Source organism: Oreochromis niloticus, linkage group LG16 (assembly GCF_001858045.2).
Source record: "Oreochromis niloticus isolate F11D_XX linkage group LG16, O_niloticus_UMD_NMBU, whole genome shotgun sequence".
In the NCBI taxonomy this organism is placed as follows: domain Eukaryota; kingdom Metazoa; phylum Chordata; class Actinopteri; order Cichliformes; family Cichlidae; genus Oreochromis; species Oreochromis niloticus.
The window spans coordinates 16,095,539-16,111,719 of NC_031987.2; the positions used below are offsets into that span (position 1 = coordinate 16,095,539).

The 16,181-nt window shown below is 40.1% G+C and overlaps 2 protein-coding genes across 6 annotated transcripts in view; both read left to right on the forward strand.

Annotated features, from left to right (window-relative positions):
* ubr3 (ubiquitin protein ligase E3 component n-recognin 3) overlaps positions 1 to 6,118 on the forward strand; it is a 43,066-nt gene extending 36,948 nt beyond the window's left edge. For both annotated transcript variants that reach the window (XM_005452940.4, XM_005452941.4), the window contains 8 exons: positions 675 to 775; positions 1,799 to 1,923; positions 3,933 to 4,040; positions 4,264 to 4,389; positions 4,474 to 4,653; positions 4,945 to 5,154; positions 5,302 to 5,441; positions 5,659 to 6,118. In XM_005452940.4, coding sequence (XP_005452997.1) covers positions 675 to 775; positions 1,799 to 1,923; positions 3,933 to 4,040; positions 4,264 to 4,389; positions 4,474 to 4,653; positions 4,945 to 5,154; positions 5,302 to 5,441; positions 5,659 to 5,776 — 1,108 coding nt within the window. In that variant the 3' untranslated portion in view covers positions 5,777 to 6,118. The remainder of the gene's footprint in view (positions 1 to 674; positions 776 to 1,798; positions 1,924 to 3,932; positions 4,041 to 4,263; positions 4,390 to 4,473; positions 4,654 to 4,944; positions 5,155 to 5,301; positions 5,442 to 5,658) is intronic.
* A 2,979-nt stretch (positions 6,119 to 9,097) lies between these two features.
* myo3b (myosin IIIB) overlaps positions 9,098 to 16,181 on the forward strand; it is a 70,727-nt gene continuing 63,643 nt past the window's right edge. For 2 of the 4 annotated variants that reach the window (XM_019352509.2, XM_019352510.2), the window contains exons 1-3: positions 9,098 to 9,346; positions 9,648 to 9,684; positions 15,262 to 15,445. In XM_019352509.2, coding sequence (XP_019208054.1) covers positions 9,235 to 9,346; positions 9,648 to 9,684; positions 15,262 to 15,445 — 333 coding nt within the window. In that variant the 5' untranslated portion in view covers positions 9,098 to 9,234. Of the gene's footprint in view, positions 9,347 to 9,428; positions 9,528 to 9,647; positions 9,685 to 15,261; positions 15,446 to 16,181 lie in introns of those variants that run through there. The other 2 variants (XM_003447383.5, XM_013272612.3) reach the window with 2 other exon arrangements.

Consider the following 16,181-nt stretch of genomic DNA (forward strand, 5'->3'; position numbering starts at 1 on the left):
ATGGGGACCTCACTAAATTGTCAACAGAACAAAAGATATTTAAATGGAGATGTCATGGCACACAAATTGAATATGTAACTAAGGTTGCATTAAAGATACAAGGAACGCCTTTTCAAGCCTTGTATTAATTCAGCACATTTACACAGCAGGACCTTTGTTCTCATACCTTTTAAAGCCCTTTCCACATATTCAAAAAATAGCATTGCTTCGCTTATCTACCTGCTTATATAGATGGCTTTTTGCAAGTCAGACATAGGTGACTTACACAGAGATGTTCCTTATTACTTTATTAAAATATGGCAGGATGTTTACAGGCAGAGAAGGTCTAAAATTTGCATGATATTTCTGCCACAGGTTGGTCTTGAACTATATTTCGCTGTCAAGCTTAGAAACCTCTGTAAGCATACTTCTCCACTTCTAATAGTAAAACCAACAATTTTGACATCAGCTTTATCATTTAAATGAGTCCAGCTGCCCTGTATATACGGGTAGCTATACACAAATGTCAATCAACAAGAAGTGACATGCAAACAAGCTGTTTGCATAAACTTGGCATTTCTTTTTAATTTGATGAAGGGATACTTGTGCTTTGTCCAGTATGTGCTTTCCAGGGTTTCCCAGATATTTGACTTGAGGTTAAACTTAAGCTTTTTTTTTTTTTTTTTTTCCCCCAGTTCCTTTGATGAAGAGAGGCCTGAGGTACCCATGCTGTTTCGAGACGTCCCGTCGCTCCTGATTATCTTTGTGCTAACGATGCCCCAGCCTCTGCGTAAAGGTACAGTAACTCTCTCTGCATCATGGCACTACAAGACAGCAGGGGCTTTCTCAGTGGATGCTCCACAAGGGCAGCCCCATTATCAGTCGTAATCCAGGCTGAGGAGAAAATGAGAAACATTTTGCGTGTCTTATCTGGCCTGTTGCTGCTTTGGCTGTGTGTGTGGGAGATCGGGAAGACGTGACCCTGACGATGGGAGTGCTCTCACCTCCTTTGTGGTGCCCTTCATTTCTGGCTTGTCGGTGCATCTGCCCCATCTTACTTCTAAACTGTGAAGAGCCACCTTGGAGACCTGAGTGGAGGACTGATTAATGGTCGTGTTAGCTTGACGTGTAGCAGGAAACATTAGTGAGTTTTGGAACATGAACAAAGCAGATTTAGCAGAAGGAATAGCTCATAAATGGAAACAGCTGCATTTTAGTTAATTGGATATATGTTAGATATATTTTTGTTTTAAGGATTGCCATATTAGTCTCAAGATGGTGCCGCTTAGTAGCACATGGCACACCACTGAGAACTGAAGATATATAATGATTATTACAATGTTCTGGAAGATGGAGAATATAAATTTAAATTTTAGCGTGATGAGAGATGCTCGTGAATTAACATGCACATGCGTTTTCAGATGGATTCCTTTATGGGAAATGGAAAGAGCGAGAAATTTTCTGTCTCCGAGAGGTCCTCTGCATGTGATTCCTATAATGGGAAAAGCCCAGTTTTTAAAATCCTATGCATAATTGTGTGTAGTGACACTTGTTACAGTGACCAGGACAGAAGCTGCCAGCAAGCCCTTTTTCTGCAGAAAACAAATTGCACTCTTTGTTGCTCTTTTCAGTCACCAAGTTAAATACCTTTCAGGCTACATTTTCCAGCTGATACACTCTACTAATTACTTTGCAACACAATGCCCCTGTGAACAGCCGTCCTCCTCCAGCGAGCGTGTTTGACGAGAGAAGATCTTCATGAATTCAAAGTGGCACAATGCTCACAGTGTCACCTTTTGTCTTTTTTTCTTTTTTGTAGAGCACTTTACCTGTGTGGTGAAGATGTTGTACAACCTGCAGTTCACTCAGGCTCTGGCTGCACTGTCAACAAAGTTCAGCTCAGAGGAAAGGCAGGCCTGGAGCACATCTGGAGCACTCAAGAAGGTAAAAATGAAATCGCATTAGTGTCGTTGTACTTTTCTATTCCCCCCTCTCCTTCGCGCAGCGTGGTGGCTGCAGGAGGAGACAGAACTACTTGAGTTTGTGACCTTTCTGCTAGTGATGCAGTACACTGCCCATTTCTTATTTTGTATTGATATTTATTCTCTGGCATTGTGTTTATTTTTGGCCTTTTACTTGAATTTCTTTATTTGCTTTGTTTTTTTTTCCTTTCTCCTTTGCCTCTCGTGCAGTTTGCCTCCTCCTCTCTAGTCGGTGAATCAGCAGTAATTATGTCAGACTTGAGGCCACAAAAAGATGGTCGTATCGCAGAGATAATGACGAGCACTAATGACTTCACAAACCTTAAAGTGCTGCTGAAACTGTTGTCACTGTTTTGTGGTCTTCCGAGGCTTAACACTATCATTGGGTCCAAATGACATCTCCTACTTGTTGAACAACTAGAATCCTGATTGTTTGCGAGCACCAGCTTCCAGCACTGTAAATCATTGCGTGTGAGTCGCTGTTTAGTTGTTTTAGGCCCTGCAGTTTCAATTATGTGAATTCCACAATCGACAGTATCAATCTTCATTATCTGGAAAAGCGGTGTTGCTGGAGAGTGCTGCATTAATTGACAATCTGTCTTCAGTCTATTACCATTGTATTAGTGAGTGGCTGGCTTGAATGTCAAAAGACGAATAGCTGAAACCCTCCTCTTTGGGGTGTTGTCATCCATAATTGAAGTATGGATTTGTATCTTCCCCCTACACAGTCATGAGCAGTGGAGCGAGGGCATTCATGGGCTCCCATTTTTAAATCCACAACGAGAACAGCAGCTACGCTATTGTAATTAAATCAAATTTATTTTTTATTTTTTTAAAAGATGCAGCATGAAGAAATATCACAGCCTTAAGGAAGGAAATCGGTAGACTTGAAATTCCTCCACTATAAATCTATGACAAAGGACAGCAGACGAGATAAGGTGGCTGTTTTATATTCCGCCACCTTCAGCTTGATAAATGCTCGCAGCTTTTGCTCTGTATAACATACGAGCCAAACCGGTTGAAGTTTTATCAGAACACACATTCAGTAATGTCTCTACTGCTTATCAGATGTTATATTAAAGAATTATTCTGCGTTAGTCATTATATTCTATAGTGCAGCACATTGTATGCACAACAGAAGGACTGTGGAGAATTTGCTAGAAGTATGTAGAGGGATTTTTCTCTTTTTTTTTTTTTTTACATTGAGAAATATGCTGGTTTAATAGTAGCCATTTCTAATTTAAAACAGTTTTTTAAATGTGCGGCACAGTGGTTTGGTAGCAAACCAGAGAGCATGGATGTCTGTCTGTCTCTGTGTTAGACTGGACACATGTCCAGGATGTACTATGCCTCTCGTCCCATCATATCTGGGATAGCCTCCAACCCCACCATGACCCTGAATTGGATAAGATGAAGCTTTTTTTAATGTATTTGAGCTCTTCACTTTCTTAGAAATGATCACACAAGTGTTCAATGCAGTCATTAAACAGTGATGTCCAGATATGCCTCTGTGATTATTTCTTGTGTAAACCAAATTGAGCATTTCCAATTTGGTTTACACAAGAACCAACTCTTCCTTGGTACACATGAGAAAGGACAACTTCCCAGCCTGATTTACTCACTGTGTGGAAAACAGTTTAGGCCATCTCCTGGAGACTCTTAAAGATCCAACACCTTTTTTTTAGTTTTTCCTTGAATTCATCAAAGCTTTTCAGATGTTTCGTCACTGAATGGTACAATAGATATTAACGTCTAAAGCCCCTTCTTATAGGTTTAAGTTTGTGGAGACAGGACACCGACAAACATGGAGAGAGACATAATAATATCAAAACAACAGGAAGATTTGTGTTAATGTTCACCAGTAGATCAAAGCTGATCAAAGTTTGTTGACCCTCCAAGAAGTTTATGTCCGATTAAAGGGAGAGTTTTGGCCTTTTTAATGTTTGTCTGCATTTTTATTTTCTTCCACAGAACGCTGCAAATTCTGATAAGTCTTTTGAAGCACTGCTCAGTCATGTTATCAGTGAGCTCTCGAAGGACAAGAGTGTCTACAAGGTGAACTCTGAAGAAGCAACAATGGTGAGACACTAAAATGACTGCTTAGAGCGTGACTGCCTTCAGGATTACACTCTTTCTCCTCTCTGCCTCTTTCGTTTTCTCTTTAACAATAAATTGCCCATTACCGTGAGAGACAGTGTTCTAATATCTCTACTGATCTCTCTAGGGGAGATATACATCACTGTATTATCAGCAAGCTGTTGGCTGATTATTGATCAGGTGTTACTGCTGTTTCCCTCTCCAGCTGAGCTCCAGTGTGTGGTCCCCGCAGTCTATCGAGTTCAGCCTGCAGCAGTTCTGCCTGCCCTTCCTGCGCCTCTCCTGCCTTTTGCAGCACCACCTGTATGGAGACAACCTAACCGGCTGCTTGGTACGATTCATCATAAATGTCATCCTAAATGTTAAAACTGCCCTTTCAGACTAACTGACGGCAAAGTGGTTTGGCTTCTCACAGGAGGAAGAGGAGTTTGCATCCTTGGCTGTGTGTTTAGGGCTTTTGCCCTCCGCCCCTCAGCCTGCCAACACCGTGCAAAGTGCCTCGTGTCTGGAGTGGCCAGTCAACACCTTTGACTTGGTGACGCAGTGGGGCGCTGAGGTCAAAGGGCTCTCTCAGATACATGCTGAGGAGTCACTGGTATGTTTATGAACTTCTCATTTTTAACAGCGTGCAGTCGAGCAAAGCAAGTAAAGGTTTTTTAAAATGCCAATCAAAAAATACTCACATATTCTATAACAAATACTTGGATTTTAATTTAACTTAATGTGCCACATCTGATTCCTGTATTTAAAGTTTAGTTTTAGCCTTTGTTGTACCTCTCACGTGTGTCTAGCTGACCACGTGTCTTGTGGCCTCCTCTTTTGGGTCAAAGTGTAGTAAGGAGATAAAATCAAGTTCATTGCTGGGTGTCTGTCTTCTCCTCCTCAGACCTTGCTGGTCCATGATCCTCAGTGGGCAGCGCCCCGCCTCCTGCAGCTGCCTGACAACTACAATATCATCTTCCAGTACTATCACAGAAAGGCCTGCTCTGCCTGCAAAAAGGTGCCAAAAGACCCCGCGCTCTGCCTTGTTTGCGGCGCTTTCGTCTGTCTCAAAGGCGTGTGCTGCAAGCAGCAGGGTATCTGTGAATGTGTTTTGGTGAGTTTTCCCGGGTTTATAGTTCCATTTTTATCATCTTCAAAGCATTCTCAGTGAGGCCCAGCATGCAGAATTGACATAGCTGCTTGTTGAAGTTGTCAGCTTTTAGCAAACCTTTTTTTGTCCCCCACACTTGTCACTTTGTAGCACTCCCAACATTGTGGCGCTGCGACAGGCATCTTTCTACTGATAAATGCTTCAGTCATCATCATCATCCGTGGACATCGTTTCTGTCTGTGGGGCTCTGTTTACCTTGATGCACACGGAGAGGAAGATCGGGATTTACGGTAAGACGCATAACACCCAGTCATGAAAGACAACAACTGTACACATCTGTCTTCATCACACTTTTTTGTTAATAGATAGTATAGAGTCTTTAGAGCAACTCTTTAAGTACACTCATAACACTTGGTGTGATTCTAGTATGAATTTAAATGTAGTTCCCTTTTTTTTCCCATCCTTGCTGCTCTCACTCTTGTTTTCCCCCCTCTGGCATATTTCCAGTCGTGGCAAGCCTCTCTACTTATGTGAGGAGCGGTATCGAGTGTTGGAGCAACAGTGGGTTTCACACACCTTTGATCACATCAATAAGCGTTGGGGGCCTCATTATAATGGACTCTAAGATCTTCCAAAGTCCACTGAAAAACCACATCCCATGATGGAGAAGATTTTTTTTTTAGGTTTTTCTTTTTTTAGGGATTTTGTTTTCCTTCTGGCTTATGTGTCTGCCTTGATCAAAATAATTGGAAACTCTTGCTGTGATAAACACAAACATCCAGCGAGGGCTATTTCTGCCACAGCCTTGGTTTATGTGAAGTTTGGTGTACAGTCATGCCTAAAGATTTAACACGTGTGTGTGTTCAAGTGATTTATTGTGTGGTTTTTCTACAGGGAAAAACAGAATTTGGTGAGATTAAAGTAAAAAAGTAAAAAAACAACAAAGAAAAAGCGAGGGAGGGGGGGGGGGGGGGGGGGGGGGATTAAAAAAAAAAAAGCACAAATTTGCCCACAAACTGAATTGGTTTGGATCAGGCTTTTAAAGTCTCTCCAGTTTATTTGGTTTAAAAAACAAAACAAAAAATCAATTGCTGATTGTCCCTGCAATGTTTGATTACTTTTACCACCATTTCTGATGTAAACGCATATCCCTATTATTTATCAAAATGTGCTCTGCTGTGCTGGCATGAGTTTCAAGCTCCTGGTAAGTATAGCAATGTTACTGCAGTGTGCACTCATTGTCTGCTGACATGTGATAGGAGGCAGGACAAGTCCACCCATCAACACACTAGAGTTTATTTTGCTAACAAGCAAAGACTCTTTCTTTTATGGGTCTAGTTGCAATCCATCCTCAGGAATTTTTTTGTTTTTTTTTGTTTTTGCTGAAATATGTTTTAGATATTTAAATAAATGCTGCTGCTCATTGTTCAAGTAATTAATTTTAACTTTGAAGAATTTGTTTTTTTTTTGTTTTTTTCCTAAGGTTGTGTTTTGGGTTTACCGTAGATGGTTGGGAATGTTGACTCAAACTCAGTTTAATGGTTAAGGAGGTGTGCGGTCACCAAATTACACCCACTACACTTTTCATAGCATTGGCCTTTTCACACTGTTTAACTCAAAACTCCACCTTTAAGACACTGAGCTGTCTTAAGCCTCATCATCACCGCCCCCGTATAAACCCAAAGTCTAAACATTGAGGGAAGGCAAAGAGATCTCACCGCGCATCTGGTGTCCTGAGCGTCATGCAAGAGCAAAAATGCTACATCAGTTCTGTCAGAGTGTTCTCTCGAGGTATGAAACTCGGTGGGAGTTGTGTTGCTTCTGTGAGGAGACTGCAGTACTTGTCACTCGTCTTTCTGTGCCATCAGAAAAAGGCTTTCCCTTTACGCTTCTGATTGCCAGGTCATAAACTGCAGTACAGAACATTTATTATTATTATTATCATTATTATTATTATTATTATTATTAACAACTATCTGTTATACATCATGCACCATGTAGTTGTGATTTATAGTTGCATTCCAACATTGCAAGACTATCAGACTTGAGTATCCGTTATACACTGTGCATGACATCCTTTAAGCCACCATTATTTAAGTGTCTTAGCTACTTCATTTTTTGATTATCATCTTTTTTTTTTTCCCTGGAAGAGAAGTTTCATCCAGCCGTGCCTGCAAGATTAAGGGGGCCTATTATGCTTATTTCCAGCTCCATGATTTTAAATGAGACTTCATTAGAGAAACTTTGCTTCTTCACAGTTCACAAGAACATAAAAAGCCCCTTATTTATTATCATTTCTTCTTCTTCTTCTTCTTCTTTAAAATGCCTCTTCAAGCCTCTGTCAGCCTAAAAGCTCACTTTCTTCTGATTGGCTGCCCTTTGCCTGGTGTCCAAAAAAACTAAACCTAGTGCTTGTAAGCTCCGCCTCCTCATCTCACATTCAAAACTGCAGTTCGGCACAAGAGTTGGGAAAACTGTTGTGAACTGAGCAGCTTCAAGGAATTAGCTGTTATTGGCGTCCATCAATGAGCCAGTTTATTTGTAAATGACAGAAAAAGAGAAAAGGCATAATAGGACCCCCCCTTTTTTTTTTAATGCTTACTTACAGTGATCAGCACACAGCTGATATTCCTGATGTCTGGTTTTGAAATGCTGGGTCACATTGTGCTGCATCGCAGAATCTCTAAGGAACAAGTCAACACTTGAAAAACTTCCTCTTGAATTCATGCATGCTGCTTTTGTGTTTTCTCCTGTCTCTTTTATTTTTGTTGTACCCACTTTGTTAATGACCGCAACCAAATAGCCAACGATGGGTGTAAATTGTAACTGAAAGCTTTTGTGTGTTTTCCTGTATGAATGGGGAGAGAATACAGTACATTACTGTAGGTGCTGACTCAAACTTTCTGAGTTTGACCAGAAAGTGTGACTTGGGACATTTAATGCAAAATGTAACATATGTGAATAAAATATAAACACAATGATTTTGTGTCTTTTTTCTTCTTTATGATCATCTTGAACATGAGAGTGATTTCTCTGTACTGGATCTCAATCCAACAGAGCACCTTTGGGATGTGATAGAACAGGAGATTCAAATTAATGATATGTAGTTTAAAAAAAATCTGCAGCCACTCTGCCAGATGCTATCATGTCAGTATGGTCCAAAATCTGTTCTGTTTCCAGAACCTCGTTGAGTTTGTGCCTTGAAGACACATGAAGAGAAGGTCCAACCTGTTACTAGGAAGGTGTGTCACAATGTGTGCATCTACACATCATCAAATATAAGTGACAGGACTAAATTTTCAGCAGACATAACACAAAACTCTAATCAGAGGACTCTAATCTTCCCTAGTAATGATTAAATTAAAGAAAAATATTAAAGTTTTTATCTAATCTTGGCTTACGTCGGTCTTTTTTCACTATTGTGACTTCTAGAGGTAATGTGAATGTTATGACACGTACACCTCTGAGGCTGAACAGCAAATTCTGGAGATACTCATTCAGACTTCACTGTATTATTCCTGCTGTGAGAGGATGCTCCCATCTGGTAGCGCCTTCTCTGGGAGTAGACTGATTTGCAATAATGTTTAGCTAACATTCCCACAGGAAGATTACATTGCAAAGAAATGATGAATGTTATTTACTGTGCTGAGTGAAGAAGCGGTGACTGGTCATTGTGCACCTCAAAATGAAAACTGCAGGTCTTTGGGCCATTGGTGCTCAAATCTGAGGAGGCAGAGTCAGACAGATCTGGTCAAGTTTTCAACAAAGGCAAGAATAGAGGTGCTACAAAAAAAGTTGAATATATTTTAAAATCCAGTACTCAACCATTATCATTATAAAAAAGGAAAACTACAATGCAATTGGAAACAAGTAGCCGTCTGTGCTGGTTTCTCCTTGCACTGCTCCATCTAGTCTCCGGCCCAGTGCTCTGAAAAAGAGGTTTCATTGCCATGTGACTGAGCAGGATAATTGGTCTGAGGCCCTCTGGGTAAAGACCAATGGTCACACAAAGGCTTTGTTTGCTACCAATTAGGCCAAAAGGAAGTAAGAAAAAAAAGTAATCTGCACAGGCTGGGAGTTTTTATGAAGGACACAGCTGAGACCGTGTCACCAGTGTCAGGCTGGGAGATGCTACTGTTACAGACCGTCCTCCGGGGGGCATCACTCGACATCTCCTTCTTTTCCCCCCACGCAGGTAAGTAAAACGCTGCTCCCCAGAGCATGAATAGACTATTCAAGGTTACATCAGGTGATACTGGTCAGCCAGTTAACCGCTTCCGGTCTGCAGGACAACATGCTCAGGTGTCCATACTGTTAATAATTAAAGTCTTTGCTGAATAAACAGGGAAATTACTTCGCATATGTTGCTATGGACGGTAAGCTGGGTCTAAAGAGTTGATTCAGACAGTGTGCTTTAGGCCTTTATTAAACTCACACGGAGATGGAGATGCAGCTGTGCAGTGATGCTCTGTCTTAAACAGTTTCCTCTTTTGCAGATGACAGAGATGAAAATACTGAGGCGACAATGTCGAGGTAGGTAACGAGACTCCTCATCTGTAGCTCTGCTAAAAAGAAAATGCACAGCCCTAAACCTTAAATCTGGATATCTTTAATCACTGTGTCAGTTTGGTTTTACTGTACTCTGTGAAATACTGTAAACCAGCAATCATTCAGTGAAGAAACCGGAAGTTAGATGAAAAAAAAAGTTAAATAGGCTACATTATGATAGTTATGCAAAAATCGCAATATATACAACATTTTTGTGTTTTACAATCACTTTAGCTTAAAATGCTCATTTTTTTCTTTTTTTTCTCTTTGTCTCTGTTCATTACCACAGTGGATTTAAGGCAAAAATAATAATGATGTGAAATGTACACTTCCATCTTTAGTACAGAAGCTTCATCACACTCTGAATTTCCTTCTTTTATAGGCTTTGCCAGACCTACACCACCTTCAGTTTTTCTTTACTTAGTGAAAGACGTGGTCAGGTGACTGACTCTGATGTTTAAGAGTATTCTCTTTATTGGCATTAAGAAGCATTGGGCTTGAGCAGAGGTCCATGCATTTAAGAAGCTGTCCTGCTTCTAGTCAATAAACATCAGTGACCCAGTTCAGTCGGCAGCCAAACAGGCCCATGCTGCCACACCACCTCCTCTGTGTTTTCAAGGGGTCTGTTTTGGATCACAAGCCCGTTTGAGTCTTGTTTTCCCATCATTGTGTACAAGTTTCATTGGTCCAAAGAATTTCTTTTAGAACTTGATGTTTTCCAGCGACTATTTTGGCATGTTGTTTGCATCTCTTTAATTGTAGACTTTCACAATAAATACACCAAAAGCCTCAGAACTGCTGTTGATTTGGTTAGATGCTGTGAAGTGGTTTTCCAAGTAAAAGATTCTGTAATCACCCTCTTTACTGCATTGTTGATTTGGCCACTTCTGAAGCTTCCTGTCTCTCTGATAGGTCCGTTTGGTATTTTTCTGCCTTATGGTAGCCTTCTTTAGCCTTCTTTACTTAGTCTGATGCCTCTTATTGTCTCTATGTTATGAATTCTCATTCTCAACAGCTGCCAAACTTAAACAATTGGAATCAACTCCAGACTTTATATGCCAATAATGTGGAAACAGACTACACATGGCTTAAAGCTGCATGTAAACCTGTTTCTTAAACCCCTTGAATTAAAGTTTAAAGTGTACAATTAAATCACTTGCTGATTACATCATGTGTTGGTGTCCATACACAACACTGTGTGAAACACTTAAAGACCTGACTTTAGGTAATACATTATTAGAGTAACACTAAAGAAAAAAGCAATGGGTCACCTACACATTACATCAACAGGAGCTGCTTGGCCATGAAGCTCCCAGCACACAGTTTTGGTGCTGATGTTAATGCCAAATGAGTACAGAGCTATGGAGTCATCAGAGCATTGGCAACTTTTACACACTGTCCGCCTCACTCAACCCCTGTAAACTTTACGTGGTTTGCTTGTCATGCCTACATGTTTTCCACTTTGCAGTAATATCGCGTACAATAGATCAATTGAATATCTAGGAGGGAAGAAATTTCACAAACTGACTGACGATTGACCAAAACAAATGTACGAACAAAAAATTGCTTCCCTGCTACGATTGCAGATGCTTTTTCATTCAGTTATGTTGCATTTAAATGGTAGCACTGCCATACTCACATCCATCACAGTGACACAGCTGTGGTGTTTGTGATTATATGACTGAGGTTAATTTATAATTAATTATAAATAAGAAATTATAATTCATTTAAGACTGATTACTTAGATGATGATGGTGCCTTTTTGTTAATACGGTTGATGCTTTGTGTATCCAAAGATGTCAATCAGGGATCATTAATCATGCAGGTGCACCGCTAAGATTAAAGATGTTAATGTTTAAAATAAATGCATTTGTCTCTGCTCATGTGAGGCTTTGGCCTTTCAGGGTGAGAACAAGGGCGAAATGCTTCAGGCCTGACTCATGGCTAGTGGAGGTTTACCGTAAAGCCTCTTCATATCCCCTTAAAAGGGATTATTGGTTTTTTTCCCCTCTCCATAGACTTACCAAAGGGGTTTACCCAGCGGACTTCCCATAAGGCTCTGCCACAGAGGGTGGAATTGTGCGAGTTTGATGGAAGCAGAAAATTAGATTACTGCCTTTCACTCTGTACTGTTTCTGGTGACAAAGATGTGCTGCAGCCGGTCACGTCACGTACAGCTGTTACCGCCTCAGACCTAGACTTAGCATTATGTAGATGCACAGAAAATGTGCCCGATGAGCAAAGGCAGAGCAGGGTAGTTATTCCAAATATGATCACCGTGATACTATGTACATATTCCTGTTTTGTAACAGAAAATACCGTGTACCACTGTGTATCAGACACAGCATCCCTTTTTTCAGCTGTGCTGATAAGAATAGTAAACAAAGGGTAACCTGAGCACTGCAATCGAAGAGCAGCGGTGTCCTGTTCTTAAGCGCTATTTCACTGCATCTCCTGCCCATTTAAAGAGAAGTGTTTGGAAATTCTTGTTGCCTTCTAGCAGTAAAAAAGAGCTCGAACAAGTCTGTATCACTTAGCACACATGTCAAGTTGAATGCAAGAAAAAAAAATCAAGAAATTGATCTTGTTTTCTATTTCAGCATCTCCCAGCCTGTTTTTTTCTTCTCTTAGATGCTATAAAACTTTGCTCTGTCTATTTTGCGATCCCTCGTCGTAGATTGTACCTGCCTACAAATTATAGTCAGAGAAATTTTATTTGAAAACTAAAATACCTGTAATTGTGAAGGAGATTAAATGAAGGCATGGTCGTTTGGAGCTGCTGTTTCAGCTGCGAATACACGAGTGGAGAGAACCTTTTGTGTCTAAAAATATTTTTAATTTGCACAAAAAACTGAAGAAACACGCACTCTGTGTTTTTAATTAGTTTGTTAAAAAATTACAGTCAAATTGTGTTTTTTTCCCCCTTATTTGCTACTGTTGTAGTGATTAATCAAAATGTGACAAATGCCCATATTTGGGAAAATGTTCAAAATGAGGAACGGTATAAAAATGTTAGAAACTTCTACATATTTGTAGCAAGTGTCAGCTTGTGTTAGGGCACTTTCCAGCTCCTGGAATATGTAGCATGTAGGTTTTTCAGGTGAAACTGATTATTACTATTATAAAGTACAGATCCAGGCACATTTTAAATGCTTAAACTTAGACTAAAAAGCTGAAATATCTACATATTTGTAGTCTTATATACTTATAGCCTGTGATTTTTCTTTTTGTCTCTGGATGCTCTGGATATCTTTGTCATATTGCTTTAATGTTTAGACTCTAGAGCATCAGAAGCTGTCTGAACAAGTGAAGCAGCAGCAGCTCGACGTGTAAAGGACATTATGAGCAGAGTGAAGATAGGCAGAAATCATGTGACTTAGAAACTGTCACGGACTTCCTGGTTACTGGGCTGCAACAGGGGATGCTTCATATCAGCCACCATTATGAGTGGCTACATCTGCCACCTGAATATTTAACAGCACTGTGCATCAGGTTGCAGATTACTAGTGAATTATTAATCCCTATAGATTGGCATGAACTGGCCTGGAGCATTTTATCGTGAGGCAGTGGCAAGCACGTTCACAGTAGCAGGTATGTCTCACTTAGAGCTTTATCATCTGCACTTTATTGATTTTAAATGAGTTATGAATAGATTTAAGTGAGTGAGCTAACATGTGGTATATTTGTGATGGATTCTTTTCAAAAAGTAAGTTTTTGGGGAGGGTTTATTGTTCAAATTGGGTGAGATCAAAGTTCTTGTGCTTCTTGTAAAGTTGTAAAAATATAATATTAACACATTGATCACTAAATTAATTGTACATTTAACAATAATCTGCATACAGGCTCAGCTACACAACTAAAAGTTGGAGGAAATGTTGCAGATATCTTTGAGAAAAGCTACTGCAGAGAAATATGAGCTGTCTGTTATAGAAAATAATAGAAGGTGTGGTGGCAACAAGTGACAGGTGATGTTACAGTGCTTACAGAACTTGCAGTAGACATCCTAAAAGAAAAAAATATATTATTAAATCTCAAGGTGAATGACCGTAATTAGTCTGTACTGCTATTTATGTAAATTCCAACAGTGTGTGCTCCACTTATGTGGGCAAACTAACTTTCTATGTGAGGAAATAAAAACATTACAGCTCATGGGGGGGAAAAAACTCTCCACTTTGATGGTTTTGCAAAGAGACGTTGATATGTCAAAAGATTAATTCCTAAAGTATTGATGGGTAAGACAACATATTTGTTCATAAATAGTAAAATATAAGGGATCTGGTATATTTGTATTTAAATGTGTGATGTGAAAAAACTCACAATTACAGCAGGCACTTTGGCTTTTTCTGCAATCACATGCAGCTCCTTGAAGGACACTCTGAAGGGTATCACTCGTATCTCTGTGCTGCATGTCTGTGCGTCTCTGCAGAATCGTGGTATATCCATCTAGTATCAGTTAGCATGCCATTGCTCACGGTGCATGCACAACATTTCATAAATCCGTCCTCGTGTGTGAGTTGCTGCGCCCCCTGAGGGTTAAACATCATTCACTGTTTTTCCCATCAATATGCGAACTTCCCCTGCCTTTCTCAGGGTCATACAACCTCCGTGATGCATAACACATTTATGACAAGAGGAGCTTTCATGAGATTGCACACAAACATCCCTCTCCATCACGCTTATCTGGATTATGTGTCGTTTTCTAAAAATAAGATTCATGCATCCCAACGTGGCTGTATCACTTCCTGATCCATCATGTTATTTGTTCTCAGCTGTTTTGACACTTAATCCTTTGCATCATTGGCCATATATGTTGTATTTTGCCACAGAAGCATCACATGTTGACTACAAGGATGATTTACATTGGTGTTTTCCATTCCAGTTGGTCATTAGTGCTTATAACTGTTATAAGCTGAAGACATGCAAACGCTTTATAGTTTTATAAAACGGTTTATTTGGAGGTGTGGCAATGCTTCAGTGTTCACTCAGGACAGCGCTTCTCAAGATAATCTCTGACCAATCCGATTGATCTTTAGAAGATTGCACTTCTTAGTGTGCAGTGACAAAGTCCCTGTGGAGAGGGCTAATTCAGTAGCTGTGGGAAATGCCACTTGTTGCCTGTCCTCCCAAGGAGGCCATTCCTGTTGCTACTGGTGTCGTTATATTATGATCGCCAGAGACTCTTTGGTTGTAATTCTTCTCAGCCCTGATGAGTCAGAAGAAAATAACACTTGCCATGTAAGTAGTGTTGTCCTCTCCATCCGTATCTGTGGACTTATTTTGCTTTGATTTGTCCAGGTCGATGCAGTCATTGGTTTTAGCTGAACAAAAAGGCCTCAGGGAACAAATGTACTCTGTGTGCGTTACCTGCACAGTTTATAGGTTTTAATTACTTGCTGCTCTGTCACTGTAAGGTTCAGCTGTTATTCACAGCAAGCATCCTTTCTGCAAGACGAAGTAGTGAAGGTTTTAAGGGAATTAACATTTCCATTTGTTTCTGTGAACTTTGCAAATTATTCAAGATTCATTTTTTAAAATCTTGGTATGATTGTTTTTATTGTCCAGGAGATCATTATATGGACTGTACCCCTACAAGTCCAGCATGCTTGGACTGGAGACTCTGGGCGATCCATCAGGTGACTGGGATATAGTGGAAACCATTGGCAAAGGAACTTATGGAAAGGTCTACAGAGTGACCAACAAAAAAGATGGGAGCCAGGCAGCAGTGAAAGTGCTGGACCCGATTAATGTAAGTCAGATTAAAGTGTGTTTACTGGTGAACCCAGCTTCATGTTGACTGTTTTCAATCTCACAGAACTGGTTAGGGCTTAGATGCAGTATCTGTTCAGGCTATTTTTGCAGAATAATAATGATGTGTATGTATGATGTCAGAAGGTTTGAGGTGTATGAGTTTATGCTGATGCTGTTTGGCAGCGAAGTAATGGTGACCTTAAGGTGTTTTGACTGTTGTGGGAGTAGATCTAGCTCTGTGGATGAGCACCCATTAGCTCAGTGGTTCCCAGCTTATCTGGTTTATAGCACCCTGAAATGACACTATGTGATTTAACCAAGACAGCAGGCAGAAAGAACAAATGAATGTTTTCAAATGCAGAAGAAATCTGTTGAATAACTCCTCACCTGACTGCCATGACCTTTGTGATTATGTGAATATGAGAGGAATATGATTTGAGCTTTTGCTGTTTGCCCTTCCTGGTGCTACCCCCAAGGGATTTGTGTTTCCTCTTGGTCTTGAACCAGGGATCATTTGCATGTTAGGTGAATGTGTAAACCACTACATACACATGCAGTTAAGACCATGGAAAATACAAATACCTGAATTTCACTAAACTTGGTGCACAGACTTCTTGGATATGAAGATAGCATATAAACTGCACAGCAGTTATTTGTCAGATAATTGCATTTCAATAAGAGAGAGATCATTTGGAAAAATAAACATATTTATTCAAAGACAGAATTTGAATGAA